At 44.2% G+C, this 13,647-nt stretch overlaps 1 protein-coding gene across 2 annotated transcripts in view; it reads right to left on the bottom strand.

The window, feature by feature from the left end:
* FBXL5 (F-box and leucine rich repeat protein 5) overlaps positions 1-3,615 on the bottom strand; it is a 45,317-nt gene extending 41,702 nt beyond the window's left edge. Inside the window, exon 1 of one of the 2 annotated variants that reach the window (XM_072737758.1) lies at positions 3,556-3,615. Coding sequence is in view for 1 of the 2 variants with exons in the window: in XM_072737759.1 (XP_072593860.1) it covers positions 3,236-3,319 (84 nt within the window). In the remaining variant the exon portion in view is untranslated. Of the gene's footprint in view, positions 1-3,235; positions 3,420-3,555 lie in introns of those variants that run through there. The other variant, XM_072737759.1, reaches the window with a different exon arrangement.
* Between the last annotated feature and the right edge of the window lie 10,032 nt (positions 3,616-13,647).

Here is a 13,647-nt window from a genome sequence, read left to right as displayed (position 1 = left end):
TTTCATACAAAGAAAATTAACTAGGAATCAAGATCATGACTTGGGTTTCCATCTGGATCTATAACTAACTGCTTACATAAACTAAGGCTATCTAACCTAGGCCTACAAGTCCCCAGCTGTAAAAGAGAAATGCCCCTTCCTTTACCTACATCAAAGGAATGTTGTCCAGATTAACGGTGAAAAACCTTTCCATAAAACTTAAAGTTTTAAATGTAAGAGGAAATCCAAGAGCAAAGGATTAAATTAGGTATTACACAGCAGTATTTAAAATGGCCTACAAGAATAAGTAAATCTAAGTAAACTAGTCTAAGCATATAAATGTATAAAGCATATAAACTATTTGATGCTAGTAAATACATGAATGCTTCTAAAATATATTGTATTTGGAAAGTTTGACACTGAAAATAAAACTGACCGTTTTACAATTACTGGGCATTCAGAGTCAACACTTAGAATACAGGGAAATAACACACCTTGTATCTTTTCAGTTTGAGTACAAAAACTAGTTCCCATATTGTAAAGTTCTACTATAGGCTGTAAGGGTTGAATATCCCTGGTCTTTACAACGGAAAGATGAAGGCAAAACTTGAGACAACAAATGAATTAAAAAAAAAAAAAAATAGTCCTTTTAAGATTACTCAGCCATCATTAAACAATTATTTCTCCACCTTAGCTCCCAAAGGGCATCCTTTTTTTTTTTTTTTTTTTAATTTTTATTTATTTATGATAGTCACAGAGAGAGAGAGAGAGGCAGAGACACAGGCAGAGGGAGAAGCAGGCTCCATGCACTGGGAGCCTGATGTGGGATTCGATCCCGGGTCTCCAGGATCGCGCCCTGGGCCAAAGGCAGGCGCCAAACCACTGCGCCACCCAGGGATCCCTCCAAAGGGCATCCTAGGAGAGATTTCCACTAGCCATTAGTATCAAGAAATCTGGATGTAGAATTCCCATACACTTTTTTCCTCCCTAAATCACCTTGGTCTCTGATCTATGGTTTGGAAAACTGCATTTTTCTTTTCCTTGATGAATATATACAACAATCTCATTAACTACATCTGATTAAGAATTAGTGGTAATTGAGATCCCTGGGTGGCGCAGCGGTTTGGCGCCTGCCTTTGGCCCAGGGCGCGATCCTGGAGACCCGGGATCGAATCCCACGTCAGGCTCCCGGTGCATGGAGCCTGCTTCTCCCTCCGCCTGTGTCTCTGCCTCTCTCTCTCTCTGTGACTATCATAAATAAATAAAAAATTAAAAAAAAAAAAAAGAATTAGTGGTAATTTTAACTTATGCTATGTCAAATTGAAAATGCTTTCTTAATTACTGCGAGAGGAAACATTTAACTACTGAAAAGAATCTCATTTGACTCACTATTGTTTTTTTTAAAATGGCACTGTATGAGGCTGGTTATTCTATCATGTAACTAAGTAAAATTGTGACTCTTAACTATTATGGAGAGAATCATAATCAGTTAATGAAAGCCGCAAAGTCCCTTGGGAAGTGTACACATGCACAAAATTTTCCATAACAAATTCAGGTGATCTCCAGGCTAAACTAAAGAGACGACTGGGTCTAGCCGTCCTCACTAGCTTTCCCTTTTCGATTTTAAGAAAGTAAAAAAAAAAACCTCCCATTTTAAAAATTTCCTGCAATTAGTGAATAGTGTCAGACTAAGTTCAAAAGCCAAAGGAAGTAAAGACATTACAGCAATCTAACTCAAAAAATTCAGGGCTACACAGCTTAACATACGGCTTACCCACATTCCTTACGCTTCTCCTGGATAAATGGTTCTCACCCTTGGCTGCACACTGGACTCACCTGGGGAGCTTTAAATTATCCTTGAGAAGAGGCTGATTCTCAGTGGTTTGGACATTGGGATTTTTAACAGTCTTTAGGATGATTCTAATCAGCAACCAAGATTTGAGAATCACTGTCCTGGACTGTCCTGTTTAAAACTGCATCTGAATCAGGTATTTTTTAATTTTCAAAATGGAGGGAGGAAAAGGATGGTTGTGAGTGCGTTTTAAATCGTGGGTTTTGAATGTGGCCTAGCACTGAATACGGGGCACTGGGTTATAAGAACCCCTCTTTTCTCTCAACAGTGGTTTTGCTCAATGCTATGTAATTTCTGAAAATTCATCAAAGTTGGTTTCTATGCTTAAACAATAGTTGTTTAAATGCTTTTTATCTGGTTCATTTCTACACGAGACAGGACTGCCTGAAGTTTTTGGGATATATGTGCATATATGTGGACTTCCCCCGACACAAAAATGGTAAAAATGTGGACACTTAATACTGTTTTAAAATCATTAAAAAGGCCCTGCATCATCTCCAGAAAGTGCTTTTCTTTTTCCCCCCAGTTAATGTTGCACCAATTAAGAGTCCAAAAAGGTTCTCACAGTTAAACCAACTTTTTCCGAGGTCCCTTATATTCGAGCCCACGTTAAGAATTCCCAGAGAGAATAGCGGTCTTACAACAGAATCTACAGCGAGTCAATGCTCCAGGACAATAAAAGTTGCAAGGAAAAATTAAAAAAAAAAAAAAAAAAAAAAAGATAACCGTAAATGAAAAGTGAAGCTTCTCCAGTCCCTAGACCAAGAAATCTGGGTTTTCTCCCCCAAGTCAAGCCAGCTGAAAAGCTGGGGCGTAGAAGGAGCAGGGGGTGGTTGGGAGAAGCTGCCCGCTGAGCCAGGAAGCAGCAAGCTAGAGGTTCTCCAGGATGGGTGGGCGTTTGCACGGGGACTCGGGAGCCCCCAGACGGGCCGGAGCAGGGTAAGGGGCGGTGGTGCTGGGGAGGCGGGGGGGCAGCTGCAGGAACGGCGCGCCCGCGCAGGCGGCCGGCCCGGGGTCCCCGAAGGCCGGCGGGGCGCCCGGGAGCCTGTCTCCCTAAGGGGGCGCGGGCGGGGGCGCGGGCGGGGCGCGGACGGGGCGCGGGCGGGGCGCGGGCGGGGGGCCCAGCGCAGCCGCAGCGAGCGCGGCCCTCGGCCGGGGGCACGAGCGGGGCAGGAGCGGCGCCGCGGGCCCCGAGGGCACGTCCGAGGCCGCCGGGCGGGCGGCGGCGCGGGCTCTCCGGGGAAGGTGCGGGAGGCGAGCTCGGCGCTGACAGCTGCGTAGGCGGACATCGGCGCGGGCGGCCCCGGGGGCTGCGGGCGCGGCGCAGGCCAGGCCGCCCGGGGACCGGCCCGCGCCGCCGCCCGGCCCGCGCCGCCCGGAGCAAGAGACCTCGCACACCGTTACCTTGTCGCAGTAGAGCCCCACCAGCTGCTTCATCCGCCAGTGCGGGGCGGTGAAGACGTCCACTTCTTCGGGGAAGGGCGCCATCGCCGCTGCCTCAGCCTCCGCCTCAGCAGCCGCGGCCGCCGCCTCTCCATAGACACCCTCGCCGCGGGGCAGAGGCGGCGCGCCCCCCTGCGCATGCGCCCGCCCCGTCGGCGCGCGCGCCCGGCCCACTCCGCCAGCCGGGACGCGGGGGCGCGCGGGCCGCCGCCATGCGGTCGCCGAGGCCCACGTGACCGGGCGCGCGGCGGCGGCCTCGGCGGCGGCCCGCTCGCACCTACCTCCTCCGCTGCTTTCGTTCCTTGCCCTCTTCGCCCGCCGAGGAGAGAAACCACGTCTTTTTACCCTGTTTGTTTCACAACATAAAACGCGTTATCCGCAGCGGCGGGCTGTCGCTGTGGGGCGCTGCCGGCGCTGCCGCTACGCCCACCGGGCCTTGAGGCCGGGCGCCGAGCACAATGGCCGCGCCGAGGCCGGGAGCAGCGGCCGGCGCCGCGGGCCGGGACGCCCGTTTGCTGGGGTGGCTGCTCCGCGCGCCCGCGGGCCCTCCCAGGCCGCACTTTGCCCCCCTGCCGTTCCCAGGTGGTCCCCAGGTGGTTCCCAGGTGGCAGGCCCGACCTCCCGGCCCGCAGCCCAAAGGCCCCTGCAGCGGGCGCCGGGACCGAGGCTCGGAGGCCTGCGGCGCCGCGTGAGCGGACTGGACACTGGCCGCCCCTGGGGTGGGCGCGCGCCGAGCCGCCGAGCCGCGGGCTGGGGGCGGGGGCAGGGCAGGGCAGCGTGGAATGCTGGAGCCTCCGAGGAAGCAGGGGGAAATGTGCCCTGGGCGTCGAGGAGGCAGGAATGTACCCGAGGCACAGGAACTCCAGGTCACGGAGGTCAGGCCTTGGGCGCTGAGGGCAAAGGGCCAATCAATAATCCCCGAAGGTTCGCGCCCGAAAGAACCTCAGCACGAATCCCTCCATTTTAAGCAGAGGCTGAGGGAGTAAGGGGACAAGCGAGGTCAAGCAAAAGGCCAGTCTGTTCCCAGAGGTCACTCCCCTCCCCCCCGCCCCGCCCGCCCCAGCCGTCCCGGAGGCCTAGGGAGACTCTGTTACGGGCTCTGCTAATCACGATCAACTCTCCACTGGTTGGCTGGAGAACTAACTAATGGAGTCATAGAGAAATGGGAGGAAATAGAGAATGCTAAGAACCTAGAAGTGTTTGATTATTTGCTTAGTGACTATAACCTGCAGGAGGGCAAGAACCAGATATGTTCCGTTCGCTCCTTTGTCCCTATTATCTGCCATAGTTCCATGACAACGTGGACAGGTTTGATGAATACTCAAGAATTGATGGAGTAGAAGGCAAGAAAGAACCTTGCAGTAGAGGGCATCTGTTTGTCTCTAACGCACGGATTGGAAATAAAATTAGATTCCTGGTTTTGCCAGATACCGTTTGTATGACTTTGAATAAGCTACATGAGGTCTTTCAGCCTCAGTTTCCTCATACAGAAAATGGAGACAAAACTACTATGGACTAAATGCATGTGTCTTCAAATTCACTTGTTGAACCCCCTTCCTCACCATGTGATGGCATAAGGAGCTAGGCCTTTGGAAGGTAGTTGGATTAGATGAAGTCATGAAGACAAAGCCCTCAAGGTGGGCAGCCGCAGTGGCCCAGCGGTTTAGCACCGCCTTCAGCCCACAGCCTGATCCTGGAGACCAGGGATGAGTCCCGCATCAGGCTCCCTGCATGGAGCCTGCTTCTCCCTCTGCATGTGTGTGTCGTTCTGTGTCTGTCATGAATAAACAAATAAAATCTTTAGAAAAAAAAAAAAAGTCCTCATGATGGATTGTTGCCCTTCTGAGAGTCACTAGAGAGCTTGCTTCCTTCCCCTTATAAGGCAGTTTGCAAACCTGAAGTGGGCACTCACCATATTGGCACCCTGATCTTGGACTTCCAACCTCTAGAACCATGAGAAATAAATGTCAGTTGTTTGTAAGCCATCCAGGCTATGATATCTTCATTACAGCAGTCTGAGCTAAAACAAATACCTTCTTATGGCACTGCTATGAGAATTAAGAGAGTTCACATATTTGAAATGTTTATATTGGCACCTGGCACATAGTAAGTACTGTCTATAAGCTGTTATTATTAAATAAAACAACTTGTGAAGTAGTCCTGTAGGAAATTAAGTCTTGAAGACATTTTGGTAATTGCCTAGCATCCCATAAATCAGTAAACGAATAATCTGGACATACGAATCTTGGTCCAGTGACACCTTCTCAGACACTGTATTAGTTGTGTGGGATACGAGATGAGGTTTATGCACAGTCTATCCTAAAGACACAGGAATAACACTTAAGTAATAGAATAAGATTTCTTAATAGCTCGGTTATCCTCTTCCCCTTTCTCCTCCTTTCTTTTAAACTCTGCTCTTTCACTAGGGCTTTGCTTCTACTTTTTTGTTATCCCCCAGAAGACATTTTCTTATTTCCGCTCTATTTCTTTACTTCATTCTGATCTTTCACTCCAGCTGTCTTAAAATGTACAGACTTCAAGTGAACCAGTTACATGGAGAAATGAGTTCCATGAGAACATGCACTTCGTTTCATGCTCAGTACTTAAAACAATGCCTGTCATACAATTAGTACTCAATAATCTGTTGAATAAAAAAAGGAATGGGGTACCTGGCTGGCTCAGTCGGTGGAGCATGCAACTTTTGATCTTGGAGTTGTAGGTTTGAGCCCCATGTTGAGTGTGGAGATTACCTAAAAATAAAAATCTTAAGGGATGCCTGGGTGGCTCAGTGGTTGAGCGGCTGCCTTTGGCTCAGGGCATGACCCCAAGGTCCCCGCATTGAGTCCTACATTGGGCTCCCTGTGTGGAGCCTGCTTCTCCCTCTGCCTGTATCTCTGACTCTCTCTCTCTCTCTCTCTCTCTCTCTCTCTCTGTGTGTGTGTGGGGGGGGGTGTCTCTCATCAATAAATAAACAAAATCTTTAAAATAAGTAAATAAAAATCTTAAAAAAAAAAAAAAAAAGAAAGAGGGATGCTTAGATGGCTCAGTGGTTGAGCGTCTGCCTTTGGCTCAGGGTGTAATCCTGGGGTCCTGGGATGAAGTCCCATATCACGCTCCTCGCAGGGAGCCTGCTTCTCCCTCTGCTAAGCCTCTACCTCTCTCTGTGTCTCTCATGAATAAATAAGTGAAATATTTTTTAAAAAGGAAGGATTGAGAGAAGTTCCTGACATTCTATAATTTCCTCATTTTCACTGACTTTTAATACACCATGTTCTATTTCCCAATCCTTGTTTGTGTCCGTGTTGTTCACCTGTGCACCTCCTGAAGCAAGCAAATTAAATAAGTATTTCACAACAAGGAAAAAATCCATCCAGACACAATTTTGCTGTAACCTGGAATTTAAAGCTGTGTGGTCAGCTCAACAGCAATAACAGCCCCTCTGGATTCTGGTCATTTCAGGGAATTTGTTTAAGATGACAAAATGAAAGAAATACAATGATACAAAAAATAAGTTCTGTGGTCATTCTTCCCTTTGAAGGAAGCTGTTAACATTAGCTCCATGTGCTGAATAATGTAGCAATTAATCACTGGCTATATCTAGAATAAATGATTGATTTACATTAAACTTTAGCCCCAGAAAGAAGGCATTGTTACTGAGGCCAAGGTTGTCAATTTAATCACCTCTCTATGATTTTTTTTTCATATATGACAGAAAAATTCTAACTGACCATCTAGCTATCAGCTACCACAAGGAGACTGGATAGGCACATGAACAGAGCCATGAACATACACATCGTATGGTGCCTGATGTATCGATGGTTCCTTCTTTCCTGCTCTCATTCTCTATGAAAAACTACATGCCACAGGGGAAAGATAAAAAAAAAAAAAAAAAAAAAAAAAAGATGCCAAATCATTCCGTGGTGACCTAAAAATATGATGGTAAGCCTCCTCTCTAGTATTTTCCAACCCTAGTTTTGAGAGCTCTGGAAAGGATTAGTGGTCAAGGAAAGTCAATTCTAAGGCATTTAACTCTGTTTATCTGAGTGACACAGCACTTTCCCCAACAAGGGGTGAGTTGTGAAAACAAGCAGTGAAAGAATGTTGCTCTTGCAAAAACAGTTGGAATCCCACTCCTAACTCAGTACCAGAATTCATCCTCACTGTCAGTCAGAACAGCCAATCAACATTTTGCTGCAGCAGGCTAGGCTGATTTAGGAGTACAGGTTGTAGTAGGGATGATGGTGATAGCATTGTTTAAAAAAAAGAAAAAAGAAAAAAGATAAGCAGACTTGAAATGCAATGTCAGAGGTTACTTTTTCTTTCTTTTTTTTCATCTTTCTTTAGGACATTTGTATGCAAATCGCCCTCAGAAAATGAAATATATATAGGCCTGCAGTTTTCCCCAAATCCTTACTTTTTTTTTAAGATTTTATTTATTTATTCATAAGAGACACAGAAAGAGAGAGGCAGAGACACAGGAAGAGGGAGAAGCAGACTCCCCGAAAGGAGCCCGATGTGGGACTTGATCCCGGATCCTGGGATCACATCCTGAGGCAAAGGGCAGATGCTCAACCACTGAGCCACCCAGGTGCCCCTCTAAATCCTTACTTTCTAAAATTTATCTTAGGGATGCCTGGGTGGCTCAGCGGTTGAGCGTCTGCCTTTGGCTCAGGGCATGATCCCGGAGTTCTGGGATGAGTCCCACATCAGGCTTCCTGCATGGAGCCTGCTTATCCCTCTGCCTTTGTCTATGCCTCTCTCTCTGTGTCTCTCATGAATAAATAAATAAAATATTTAATAAATTTTATTTTAAATGGTGAATGATATTTCCCTTTTAGTGTCACTATGTAATTATAGATGAGTTGCTGTGTGTATGAGCTTGCTAGGGCTGCCATAACAAAATACCACAGACTGGGCAGTTTACACAACAGATATGTATTTTCTCACTGTTCTGAAAGTCCAATATTGAGGTGTCAGCACATTTGATTCCTTCTGAAGCTTCCCTTGCTGGCTTGCATACAGCTACCTTCTCACAGTGCCCTCACAGACCTTTCCTCTGTGCCTATGTGTCTGCTGTCTCTATATTCTAATCTCCTTTTTGTATAAGGACATCAGTCAGATTGCATTAGGGCCCACCCTAACCACATCTTTGTAACTTACCTCTTTAAAGACCTGATTTCCAAATATAGTCCCATTCTGCAATACTAAGGGTTAGAGCTTCAATGTACAAATTTTAGGGGAATACAATGCAGCCTGTAACACTATGGAAAGAAAAGTTTGTCACAAAGATATGATAAAACTTTTTGACCAAACAATGACCAAAACAACAACAACAACAACAAAGCACCTGGAAACAACTAGATGTCCCTTAGTAGGATACTGGATATCAGATAAATAAATTGTAGCACATTCATTCATTAGACAAGTATGCCTCTGTGTTAAAAAAAAAATCATAAGATACGTCTATGTTTGCTGATGAAGGACAAAACCAACATTTTCTAAGTTAAAAAAAACAATGTAGAGAATATTTTGTTAAATATGATCTCCTTTGTGTTAAAAAAAAAAGCATGTTTCTAGAATAAAAACAGAAATTTGTAAGTGGGGTATTCGGGATGGAAAGCAGTTAAATACTTTTTAAATATGTACCCTTTGGTGCAGTTTTAAAATTTGGAAAGTAAAATTTTGTTAATAAGAATGCATTTTAAAAGAATTTAGGCAATGGGATAAATTCAATGGGTGGCAGCAGTTGAGCATCTGCCTTTGGCTCAGAGAGTGATCTGGAAGTCCCAGGATCAAGTCCCACATTGGGCTCCCTGCATGGAGCCTGCTTCTCCCTCTATGTCTCTGCCTCTCTCTCTGTGTCTCTCATGAATAAATAAAATCTTTAAAAAATAATAAAAAATAAAAGAATTAAGGCAATAAATTTTATTTATTTTTTTTAATTTTTATTTATTTATGATAGTCACACAGAGAGAGAGAGAGAGGCAGAGACACAGGCAGAGGGAGAAGCAGGCTCCATGCACTGGGAGCCCGATGTGGGATTCGATCCTGGGTCTCTAGGATCGTGCCCTGGGCCAAAGGCAGGCGCCAAACCGCTGCGCCACACAGGGATCCCTAAATTTTAAATCTTTAAAAATACTATTAAAGAAAAAATAGTTACAAATAATCAGTAGCAATGGGGCTAATTGGACATAGAGCCATTTTATGTTTATCCTAAAATTTTTTTAATTTATTTTTTTAATATATTTTAAATTTTATTTATTTATTCATGAGAGACACAGGGAGAGAGAGAGAGAGAGAGAGAGGCAGAGGGAGAAGCAGGCTCCATGCAGGGAGCCCGACGTGGGACTCGATCCCGGAACTCCAGGATCATGCCCTGGGCCGAAGACAGGTGCTAAACCGCTGAGCCACCCAGGGGTCCCCTATCCTAAAATTTTATTCTAATGTGTGTTGTACATCTGCTTTGCCTCTGGTTTCTCTGTGTACACTACTACCCTTTGGTCCACAATCACCTTTCCCATCAGACTGGAAGCATCTTTGAGGGTACAGACAGTGTTTTAATGACACTGGGGAAATTAGTCTGGTAGAATGTTAATTGGAATGACCAAGACCAAAATTGTACTTACTGTATAATCTATTACCCTGTTTACAGAATGCATAAGAAAAATTAGAAATAGGACAGCCTGGGTGGCTTGGCAGTTTAGCGCCGCCTTCAGCCCAGGGCCTGATCTGGAGACCCGGAATCGAGTCCCACACCCGGCTCCCTGCATGGGGCCTGCTTCTCCCTCTGCCTGTGTCTCTGCCTCTCTCTCTCTCTCTCTCTCTCTCTCTTTCTGTGTCTCTCATGACTAAATAAATAAAATCTTAAAAAAAAAAAAGAAAGAAAAATTGGAAATAAATGAGGCAAAATCTAGGGGCTCCTGGGTGGTTCAGTCAGTTAAGCATCTGCCTTGGGCTCTCAGTTAATGATCCCAGAGTCCCAGGGCTCCCCAAATTGGGCTCCCTGCTCAGAGAGGAGTCTGCTTCTCCTGCCCCTCACCCCTCATGCTCTCTCTCTCTCTCTCTCAAATAAATAAAATCTAAAAAAAAAAAAGAGGCAAAATCTTAAGTCTCCTCTAAGTGGTAAGAATTATAGGTGAATCCCCCCTTCTTTTACATTTTTTTCTATTCTTTCCAATGCTTTAAATGAATGTGTTTTATTTTTAATGTCAAAAATACAGAAATGAGCATGAAATCATCAGAAATCATCAGAAATCTGATGATGATTTTTTTTTTTAAGATTTTGTTTATTTATTCATGAGAGACACAGAAAGAGAGAGAGAGAGAGGCAGAGACACAGGCAGAGGTAAAAGCAGGCTCCCTGCAAAGAGCCTGATGCGGGACTTGATCCCAGACCCCCAGGATCATGCCCTGAGCCAAAGGCAGATGTTCAACCTCTGAGCCACCCAGGTGTCCCATGACAATTATATTTTATAAATACATTTAAAAGGTGCTAAAAGGGGGCACTTCGGTGGTTCAGTGGGTTAAGCATCATCCAACTCTTGATTTCCACTGAGGTCACGATCTCAGGGTCATGAGACTGAGCATCAGGCTGTGGGATGGGTATGGAGTCTGCCTAAGATTCTCTGTCCTTCTCCCTCTGCCTTTTCCCCCCCTCTAAAAATAAGGTGGGGGCTAAAGGAAATATACCAATTAAGGGGTATAAATCTATGTCTTACTCATCCCACAGCATACCTGTAACCTTACACTGAAAAACAATTTTGTCATTAGTTTATGTCAACAAACTAAATGACTAATATATGCTCTTATTCTCTGAACTGGAGTCAAAGGTTACTAGGAAGAGTATGGGCTACATCATAAACTACATGTGTCCAAATATAGAATAGTCTCCATCCGCAGGTTACCTTTCAAAAATTAGTAGTTCAGATAATGCTAAGATCAGATTTTGCTTCATTACAAATATGGACATATAAATGTGCATGATGGTTCATATTTGCATTTCTTTGCAAAAATTCCAAACAGTTAAAAGCCCTCCATTTCCTAAACGCACCTGTGTGCCACTTCTTATTCTCAACAAATATTGCCAAGTCAACACCAACTCCTTTACTTTCAGTCAAAGGCCCTATTATGGGCTAACTCGCATGGAACAGGATGGTGCAGTATATATAACCTGAGGGAAAGGTGGTTACTTTTAAAGACAACTTGACTCAGCTGTTTGTACCATGTAACCATGAAAAGCCTCACAAGTTTCTGGAATGGAAAAGACCGATAAGCTTCCTGTAAATTGTCGGACTTACATTTATTGTAATGATGAAATCTGGCAGGCAATTGCTTAATCCCTGCAGGGCAGGGGTGGAGTGGGTAGTATTAGGGAAGTGCCGGTTCTGTTTCCTTCCTCCTTACCACTGACATTTTTAAAAACCCTCATAAACCCAAAACACAGTACAAAAAATATCTGGAATTACATAAGACAACTCTTGGTAAATTCTTAAATGCTGACAGCTTTGTAGGCAGAAAGAAACATGAGTGTCATATACACCTCTGATTCCCGTTAACTAATAGCTCTTTGTTTTTTAATAGCCTGGTTAATACATAAAACATAGACCAAAATTCTAATTCTACTTCTGCCCACTACCTACCGACCCATGGAACCTTGGGCTAATCATTTGCCCTTTCTGGGACAGTTTTGAGAGTGATAAGGGGTGATAAGTAATTAATACATAGAATCTACAACACATGTGTAACTACTCTCCCAGACAACTGCTCTCCTATTATGGAAAATCAATCACCAACCACCCAGATAAGTCTATCAAGAGTTAGTTGACCTTTACTCAATCATTATTTTCTTTGTGTAACTAGTTTAACTGTAATTAGTTTAACTGCGGTTCATTTTACTGTGATTAGTTCCATTCACAATTACAGATTTACGTACATTTAATCTTTCCAACCTCTAAGTGAACCAATTCATGAGAAATGATATCCCTCCCTTTGCAGACAGCATAGTATTCTACGCTCTTCCTCTAAACATAAGGGCATATTACACATTGATAATAGCCACCAATTATTGAAAGACTAACTCTATACCAGGCATCACATTATCTCACAATATTGTGAAGTAGGCACTGCCAACCCAATTTTACTGGAACTGAAGCTCTGAGAGGCAGCAGTAGGACTTGAAGCCAGGACTCATGTTCTTAACACACCACAATGGGCTTCCTCTTATATAGCTATCACACTTCATTTTCTGTGAAGCACAAGTCCAATGCAGCTTTGCTGGGAGTTTCATCAGTGAAAAGGGGTGGAGAGAGTGGGAAATAATATATTGACAGAACAGGAGGCAGAGTGCACACTGCTTCAAGGTTCTTAGCTAAGTGTTTGTGATCAGCTAAATTAACAGTAGAATATCTGAAATAATAATGAGGAGGCAATAAGCTATGGTACTACTAGCAATAAAAGTGCCATAAGTCTTCACCCAGAGAGTTCAAATGCCAAGAGCACCTGAACCAACCCTGTCCTTGCACGATTCCTCAAAACATGATCCTTGAAGAACCTTCATTAGAACCACAATAGGTCCTTTTAAAGATTTGATTTCTAAGACTCACCCTTGGACAGTCTATTCAGTAAATTTGGGGCAAGGTCTCAGGCTCTGTATATGATTCTTATGAAACTAAAGTTTGAGAAATACTATTCCAGTTATTTTGCTTTCACAATTAAAACCATTTTTCAAACTTGATGAGTTGTTTGTAGAATTCATGGAACTCATGGTATCATTTGCAAAATGTGACATGATACATTAAACGTGATATAGCTAAAGATGGATTACTCTAGAAATAGTATAGAACTGGGAATAAACAGACCTGAGCTCAACTCTCTCCTCTTCTGCTTAGTAGTTATACAACTCTAAGTGAGTTTCTGAACATCTCTGAGCCTTAATTTCCACTGCTTTAAAATATAGATAACACCTTTATGGGGTCTTGTGAAGACTCAGACAATATATGTGTAATGCCTGATACATAATAGCTGTCAAATGAATGATAGGTATTCTTTTTTTTTTTTAAGATTTTATTTATTTATTCATGAGAGATACAGAGAGAGAGAGAGACATAGGCAAAGGAAGAAGCTGGCTCTCTGTGGGGAGCCTGTTGCATGACTTGATGCCAGGACCTGGGATCACAACCTGAGCCAAAGGCAGATGCTCAACCACTGAGCCACTCAGGTGCCCCAATGATAGGTATTCTTATCATTAAACATCCAACACTGTATAAAATAGGATGCCATATCTTTTTTTTTTAATATTTTCTTTATTTGAGAGAGAGCAAGTGAGAGGGAGAGAGAATCTAAGCAGACTCTGTGCTAAGCACAGAGCTCAATGC

Source organism: Vulpes vulpes, chromosome 14, assembly GCF_048418805.1.
Source record: "Vulpes vulpes isolate BD-2025 chromosome 14, VulVul3, whole genome shotgun sequence".
Lineage (NCBI taxonomy): Eukaryota > Metazoa > Chordata > Mammalia > Carnivora > Canidae > Vulpes > Vulpes vulpes.
This window is presented reverse-complemented; position numbering and strand designations above follow the sequence as displayed.